This window comes from Nannospalax galili, unplaced genomic scaffold (assembly GCF_000622305.1).
Source record: "Nannospalax galili isolate Female #2095 unplaced genomic scaffold, S.galili_v1.0 scaffold261, whole genome shotgun sequence".
In the NCBI taxonomy this organism is placed as follows: Eukaryota; Metazoa; Chordata; class Mammalia; order Rodentia; family Spalacidae; genus Nannospalax; species Nannospalax galili.
The window spans coordinates 1,106,714-1,115,390 of NW_008345226.1; the positions used below are offsets into that span (position 1 = coordinate 1,106,714).

At 37.6% G+C, this 8,677-nt stretch overlaps 1 protein-coding gene across 5 annotated transcripts in view; it reads left to right on the plus strand.

Annotated features, from left to right (window-relative positions):
* Bbx (BBX high mobility group box domain containing) overlaps positions 1-8,677 on the plus strand; it is a 284,258-nt gene that overhangs the window by 180,460 nt on the left and 95,121 nt on the right. For all 5 annotated transcript variants that reach the window (XM_008841418.3, XM_008841420.3, XM_029567518.1 and 2 more), the window contains 2 exons: positions 1,616-1,786; positions 7,358-7,600. In XM_008841418.3, coding sequence (XP_008839640.1) covers positions 1,625-1,786; positions 7,358-7,600 — 405 coding nt within the window. In that variant the 5' untranslated portion in view covers positions 1,616-1,624. The remainder of the gene's footprint in view (positions 1-1,615; positions 1,787-7,357; positions 7,601-8,677) is intronic.

Consider the following 8,677-nt stretch of genomic DNA (forward strand, 5'->3'; position numbering starts at 1 on the left):
AAGACCCTTTCATTACTAATTTTATTAAAATTTTTAAATCTTTAAGGTGAAACCATGAAAATTCTAAGAGAAAACACTAGTAATTATTTTTTGTTTTGAAGTGAGGACAACCTAAACTTAACTCAAAATCTAGAAACAAAGAAGATAGATGAATTTTTCCATACTATATTATTTGCAAGGCCTGAGAATTAGGTAAATCTTGAAACTGTGTGTACATGGACTCAAGTTTCAGTTTTATTATGATGTTAAAAGCCTAATGACATTGTTTTGTAAGCATTGGACCAATGCGGACATTTTATGAAGACTATGCCCAGTGAAATCAGGATGTGCATTTGTATTACTAATTGTCAGCATCTGTTCTTGAACCATTTAATGTTTGGTAGCATTTCACTGTATTTTTCCATGAGTATGCATGAATAGTGATTTGTATATTTTACATCACACAAATGAGAAATTATAAATCTGACCCCCAAAATTGTGAGACAGCATGTAATAAATGGCTTAGTTACCTTTGGACTATGGGGTTGGGTATGATGGAGGAAGCAAGCCTGGTTTCAGGCTGTTGCCACCCACCTTCCTGATGCAAACACATACTGCCTTTATCATCAAGAATAACAGCTTTATAAGTCATTCAAAAATAATTGAGAACTGGATGCTTCTAAAAGATTTTGTCACATTTATAACCTGGTTGTCTCTTAGACAATAACCCACTTAAAAAAATAGCTCACACAAAATGTTTTTACCAGGTTGCCTATATGGTGGAGAGATGTAAAGATGTGTTTGTTTTGTCATAGATGGATAGCAGGGTTCATCCTGCTAAGTGACATACAGTGTGCTCATGCGCTGAGTCCTGGGAGGCTACATAGCTTTTGAAACTGCACTTTATTGTATGCAATTGTTTTATTTCATATTCAAACCAAGAAGAATTAATGGTTTTTAGAATAACTCATTTTAGGGGCTGGAGAGATGGCTCAGTGGATAAAAACTCTGAATGTTCTTGCAGAAGACCCAGGTTTGAATCCCAGCACCCACATGGCAGCTAACAACTGTCCGTAACTCCAGTTCTAGGGAATCTGATGGCCTCTTCTGTCCTTCGTGGGCATTGCACAACACGGGTACACTTACCTACATGCAAGCAATACACACATGCACATAAAATAAAAATCATAAATAAAACATTAAAAAAAGAAATAGCTCATTGTATTTAGTATCACAAGTACATATTTATCTTGATATAGACTGCAAAGTTCACTTAAAATGTGAGAATGAAAAAGGGGACATGACAGAATGCCAGGGGGCCCCCCGTGAACCCCCTTCCCTTGGAAGACATTTTTCACAATTTCTTTGGTGGGAAATAGTGTCTTGAATAAATATGAACAGGTGAATGTAACTGATAATCACTCTAAAAGCTAATTTAGGTTTTAAGGTTTGACGTTATGGAGTGGAAGTAGATTTTATCAAAGGCAAATTTTATTAGCTCAGTTTAGCCCATTAAAATGAATGCATGATTATATACTTAAGCTGTACATGGAATCTAGTAAATGCCTGAGCCAATAGATACTTTGGTTCATATTCTTTCCCTCTCTTTCTCTCCTTGTGCCCTCCTCCCCCACAGGTCACAGTAATGAAAGGAAATAATAGAAATAAAGATCATTCAGCAGAAGGAGAAGAGGCTGGAAAACGACCCAAACGAAAGTGTCTTCAGTGGCATCCATTGCTAGCCAAAAAACTTCTCGACTTTTCAGAAGAGGAAGAAGACGACGACGAAGAGGAAGATATTGACAAAGTAAGGATTCCATTTACCTTGGAAGTTCCAAGTATATTTAAGCATTACTCATTTTCTAGAAAACACCATGAACATTATTGTATGACAGATGTGCTTCTAAAAGTCTGTATAACTTGACTCACGTTTAGCTCCCAAATTTAACTTTTTATTGATTACTCTTACCTTAAAGCATGGTTCTTCTCTGTTAGTGTTTCTGTCAACTAATGATTTGTGAGTGATTCTGAGATGTAGGAAGATAAAGCTCTTCATAACCCTTATGTGATTGCTTGGCACTTTCTTTCTTTGCTTCCAGCTGAGTCATACCGTATCAGAGAGGTACTCTTAGTCTCAGCACCATGGCCTTCATGGCATCTGGTGGCACTGCCCCCCCCAATACAACCCCCCAAAATCTGTGTCCACTTCATCTTCCAAGTCCCCTTCTCTGGGACATTCCACTCAGCATAAACAAGTTGGCTCCAGGACTTGGCCTCACTGGCTTCTCATGATCTCAGTAAAAAAATGCTTCTTCTGAGACTTCGGGCCTCATCATCTTATTCTAAGTTGGAGGATTTTGTTCGTAGTATCTACAGCTATTTGCCATGTGTTTAGGTATGTCCTTGTTTTTGTCTGTTTTTACCGACCAGAGAAGTGAAATAAGAGCAGTGACTTTGCCTTTTTTGTCCTATCTTCTGTCTCAGAGCAATGAAGGTGCCTGGCACATAGGAGACATTGAATACGTGCATGCTGAATGGATGGGCAAAGGAGTACATGTCACCATATATCTTACAAATACCTTCTTTTTAAAATTTTATTTTTTACTTTTATTTTATGTGACAAGTATATTGCCTGCATGTAGGTAGGTGTACCCATGTTGTGCGGTGTTCATGGAGGTCAGGAGAGGGCATCAGATTTCTGGACCTGGAGTAACATACAGTTGTTAACTGCCATGTGGGTGCTGGGAATTGAACCCAGGTCTTCTGCAAGAGCAGCGAGTGCTCTTAACCATAGAGCCCTCCTGCCAGCCCCCAAAATATCTGACTTTATTGGTTTTCAAGCTTTTTCTATCCATTCAGCCTTTAAAAATAAATAAATAACAAATCTGTCAGAACTCATCCTTTTATCAGGAATTCATTCCCACAGTTAAGTACCTCCTTCCATGACACTGGCATTAATTACTCATGAGGCATGTTACAGTGCCCATTTATTTTCAAGTTTAGTTTTAGAAGGGGACATTCAAACCATGGCCCTCTTATTTCAGGAAATTGCCAAGTTTATGCTTCATTTGACTTTTCTGACTCATTTGCCCTGTTGATTACTTGGTCCTTGAAGTTGTCTCCCCTTTCTATGACATAATTTCCTCCTGTTTATATTGCTACCTTTCCTTCTGTCCCTTCCTGGTTTCTTTCCGTTGATTCTCCTATTATTTTACCCTCAGATATCCATGCTCAAATCTAGGCATACAGCTTCACATCTGTAATCCCAGTGTGTGGAGCTGAATCAGGACAACTGGGAGTTTGAGGCTAGCATTGGCTACATAGTAAACCGTAATCTCCCAAAACAGAACAAACACCTCATTGCTGAGCCTCTTGATCATAATTTCTGTCTTCATCCTGGACTTTTCTTTTCAAATCTGGGCTCATATTTCAGACTGACTATTTGATATATCTGTTAGATATGAGCTACCTCTTAGATATGAGCCAAGAATCTTGATTTGAGAGTATTCAGAATTAAGCTTTTACTTACTTTTCTTCTCCAAACCTCTCTCTTTCCTTTCTCAGTAAAGGCAATTGCAACTTTTCCACTTAATACTTAACTTGCTTGATTTTGGTCAAGCTTCACATCTATCCATCCATTCATCTATCCACTCTTCAGTTCATCTGTGCATTCATTACCAAGTCATCTCCACTGTACCTTTCAAATTATGCTCTCCATTTGACCCGTTCCTAATAATTACTTTTGACAACCTTTGTGCAGCCAACATTATTTCTAGCAGAGGTTATTATATCCTATCTTTCTCCATGCTCAGTGCTTCCCCTTCTGTTGTCTCTTCTGAACAAAGCAGTCACAGGAACCTTTCAGAATGGAGGGCCAGTCATACCACCTCTCTGCCTAACAAGAACAGGGACTATGTACTCACTGCTCTGTTGAAACAGTACCTGGCCCATGGCAGGTACCCAGTAAACAATTGTTGAGTGAAACATTGAAGCCATTAGATCATTTTCTTCTTTCACTGCATGCTAAAAATGCCCTCACCCCCACCTTTAGTCTCACCTCTTTTGCTCATTATCCCACAAGCAGGTGTCCACATAGCTAACCCCATAGCCATTTAAAATGCAGGGTTCCCAGCACTGTTTGTTCTGCCCTTTGTGGGATCTAATTTATCATTTGAGAGAAGATATTGTGTTGTGTATGAGGAAACTTTCTACATAAGTAGAAGCATTTCATTTTTGAACTTTGAAATACTACTAGATACCAGCCACTCTTGGTTCGTCTTGGATGCCATCTCTGTTCTTGCATCCTCTTTTCTGTTACTATTACCTAGATTTCAGATCTCATTTGCCTGGACAGCTGAAGCAAACTTTTAATTGGCTTCTCTTGTTTTCATTGCTTGTGGTTTTACTCTCAAAATTCATGATTTGCAATATCAACAAGAGCTATAGCTTTATGATACAAATCTAACTATGTGTTTCTCTTGCTTCAGAATTCATTCATGGCTCTACATTTGTGTTTCGTACTTGCCTTGTTACTGTGACAAAATATCTGACAAAAGTAACTTCAGGAAGAGTTTATTTTGGCTGACAGTTTCAGAGGGTAAAGACCATACAGACAAGGAGGGTAGAGCAGAAATAGCAGAAGGGAGCTGGTCACACAGTGCCCACAGTCAGGAAGCAGAGAGTGATGAAGCTGTTGCAACTCCCTTCTGTTCGCTCAGTCTAGGGCAGCAGCCTATGAATGGCGCCACCCACGTTCAGGGTGGGTCTTCCCACCTCCAACAATCTAATCTAGAAAATCCCTCACAAAGAGTCCCAGAGACTTGTTTCCACAATGATTCTAAATGCTGTCCAATTGACAGTCAAAATCAACTGTCACATCCAGCTTATGTACTAGTAGTTATTTCTAAGTTTAAATGGATGTTTGGTGAATAAAAATAAATCCAGATTATTTTTCATCTTTATTTTGTTTGTTCATGTAATTAATCACTGACATTTCAGTTGGCTAATCTAATGTGATAACTAGAACATTAGATAGTACTTAAGAATTTCTGATGCCCATTCTTGGAAAATAGAAGGTTGACAGTCTGTATCAAACCCCCCAGCACTTGTCTACAGTTGAAACGTGTAATTTTCACATGGCAGAGCACATTCTTCATGACATGGCCCATGTTTTCTGCAGCCATTGTTCTTATTTTGTTCTTATTTTTCATATACTGTGCTGTAGAACTGCATGTTCATATTCAGATAAATCTTCAAGCCTTAACCCTGCTTATTTTCCATATCTCCCCACTTATTCAATAATACGTTTTGATTGAGCTCTCAAAACTTAGCTCAGACAACACCTTTTCTAGGGAGACTTTTTTTGTCCTTTTCACAAATGTTTCATTATCACACTGCTGCCTTGTGGTATCGCCATATTGCTTGTAATTTATTTTATATGTATTTCTCCCTTTTCAAAATAGCGAGTTTCTTTTTCCAGCTTACAGTTTGAGTTGTATAATATAATCAAAAGTTATTCAATTCTGAAGAAAAATATGATTATTTCTGTAGTGTGCATTTCTAGTCCTAACTTTTTCTTAGCTTATTAGTTTCAGAATACCTAATAAATATCTTTTGGAAAGTCAAATCACTGCTAATGATTATATATACAATGAGGGAAATAAATCTGTAGCCTTCATGCTCAGTAATCCTAATGTATTTTCAAGTCATTTATGGCTTCAAGATTTTTCTCTATTGTGTTTGAAAATAATTGATGTTTAATTACATTTGCAATGCTTAGTAAAAAGACTTCTTAAAGATATGAAATTAGGGCAAACAAGATGGCTTGGTGGGTAAAAATGCTTTCTGTACAAGCCTGCAGTCCTGTGTCCAATCCCGGGAACCCATATAAAAGTGGAAGAAGAAAACAAACCCTACAAAGTTGTTCTCTGACCCCCACAAGTTTGCCATGGCAAGCATATGTCATCTCCTTCCCCTGCAACCACCACCACACATACTGAATTGGAGTAAGCAAATGATTTGTTCTAGAGCATCTATAAGAGTTGCCTGGTAAGCATTGTATAAAAGGACATGGTTGCCCTGTAGTTGTAGTTCTCAGAGTGTGATATGCACACAAACTGCCTTAGTACTCCCTGAGAACTTGTTAGAAATATTCTCAGAATGCACAGAATCAGAAACTCTAAGAATAGAACCTAGCAACCTGTGTTTTAACAAAATCTGCGGAGATTCCAATTCACTCTTAAGTTTCAGAACTGCAACCCTCCTGTATAATGTAGATGATGACTGTCTTGGTCCTTCTTGGTTTTGAATATAAAATAAGAATTTAAAGAAATGAACTTAGATTCTGGATTTCTGCTCATGGTTGCATTATTTCTAAGAAACATCACAGAACCATATTTTAGCATTAGGGACCTTACATTACCATTATTTTCTGAGATTCTGTGATTGCAGTTGTACTTTAAGAAATTTAATCCAACAGACATATGCTGGAAGTGTAGTCAGGAAGATTAAAAGGAAAGAGTAGGCCATAGGCCAAAGTGGTACTAGGCCTGGGAATTAGAGATTTGGAGCTTTGTAGAAGTCCTTGAAGACCTGGAACAATGATTAAACAGAGTGCTTAAGAAAGAGGGGGAATTCAAAACTGATCTTGAAAGTTTAAACCTAGGGAAATTTATTCCTATTGCTAAAACATTGCTTTAGTTAGGATAATGATATTTACAGGCTTAAAGATTTACAGGCCTTATAGTTATTCTTTCAAATAATCATGATAAATGCTTATTTTGGTACTTTATAGTAAGATACTCCACATTGTGGTTGGTGTTAAAACATTGGGTGCCCTAATTAGCTATCTATTATCTCATTCAATAGTAAACATTCTCATGTTCTTAGCTATAGGGAAGTACTTTCTAAAGAGGAGAAAGAGCTAATAAACATATATTTCATGTGGATATTATTAATCTTGAGACCCATAAACCATCATGTAAATTTATTCATTCATTTAGCAGTTGGTTAAATGTTAATGTTAACACTGGACAATAAGTTGAGCTCTGTGGTTATACAGATAAAGGTAAATAAGAAAATTTTTGTCCCCAAAAGGCTCACCTGTCTAGTGAGAGAGAAAAAAAAATTAAAGCAATTATAACACAATGTAATATATTCTGTAATAGAGATGTGCACAGGTTGCTATAGAAACCAAGAAGGATACATCATAAGTTAGTTACCAACCACCAACAGTGGTTAATGATTTTTTTAATTACTTTTTCAGTTTGTTAGATGTTTAAATGGAGCTAAGAAAAAATACAATTTGCAAATCAAAACTGGTAAGTCAAAATTGTTGGAGCTCTGTTAAACACCTGACTTTTGCTTCATTTGGTAACAGGTTCACCTTTTTGGGGCCGATGGCCCAGAGCAAGATGTTGGTGAGACTGAAGATGATGAATCACCAGAACAGCGTGCCCGGAGACCAATGAACGCATTTCTTTTATTTTGCAAGCGCCATCGCTCCCTTGTCCGGCAGGAACATCCTAGGCTTGATAACCGAGGTGCTACCAAGATACTAGCTGATTGGTGGGCTGTTCTTGATCCAAAGGAAAAGCAGAAATATACAGACATGGCCAAGGAGGTAGGTTACAAGGACAAGATGCTACAGTGATTATAACAGCCCATTCTCTAGCTCTCACTCAGCAAATATGCAGCACCTGTTGAAATGTGGCAGTGAGACAATGAATCCTGAATCCCCCGTGTTCAGTGGAACAAGAGCTTGCTTCCTACCTGTTCCTATGGTCCAAGTAAGGACCTCTACCAGAGGAATGCTGGTCAAGATACCAAGAGGTTTTCCTTCATTTTCTTTACCCCACTGATTGACATGAGATTGGATAATTATGAATAATTTCCTGTGAACAGTGATGTGTTTATTATGACTGGTGATTTTTCTTTTAACTTTTTCTAGGAACTCAGCTTCTTTCATCAGCAGATGCCCATGGTAAAGATGATATTCTTAAGTTAGTTTTCTCTGGTGGTTTGGTGGCATCACAAGAAACAGTAATCTAATTCTGGTGCTAAGTAACTTTGTAATCGTGTGTGTGTGTGTGTGTGTGTGTGTGTGTGTGTGTGTGCGTGCGTGTTGTGTGCTTACAGGTAGGGGAGGGGTAAATCTCTAGATCTCAACTATTTTTTTTTAGTTAATAGAATGAGGAAGTTGGACAAGATTTGTATGCCTTCCAGCTTTCCTATTTTTAATTTTTTTTAGTAAACAGAACTATTAAGATATATATTTTGACTTAAGTCAAAATCTGAAAACAGTTCAGCATGAAGATTTAAAACCAGTAAATGAACGAATGGCAGTAGTGACATGTGCCTGCATGTGGATAATGTGTGGGCAGTACTTAGAAACATTTGCATGCAGGAAGACTATTCAGAACGGTGGCACATTCATTCCAAAATATTAGCAGTTACTGAACTTCTTCTAAGAGTTATGTACTGTTGGTTTTTAACTTAATCTGGAAACAGTATGAGATCATTATACATTTAAATGTATTCTAACTATACTTAGTCCCGAGTGAGGAATAAACAGAGTAGTGTCATTGTGGTTAAGCCTGAAAGGAGTAATTCTAACATGATTTCCTTAGAGTTATAACTTGCAAAAAAAAAAAACCTTGATTCGTAAAAACCCCTGCCACCCCTCTAACTACTATGGGAA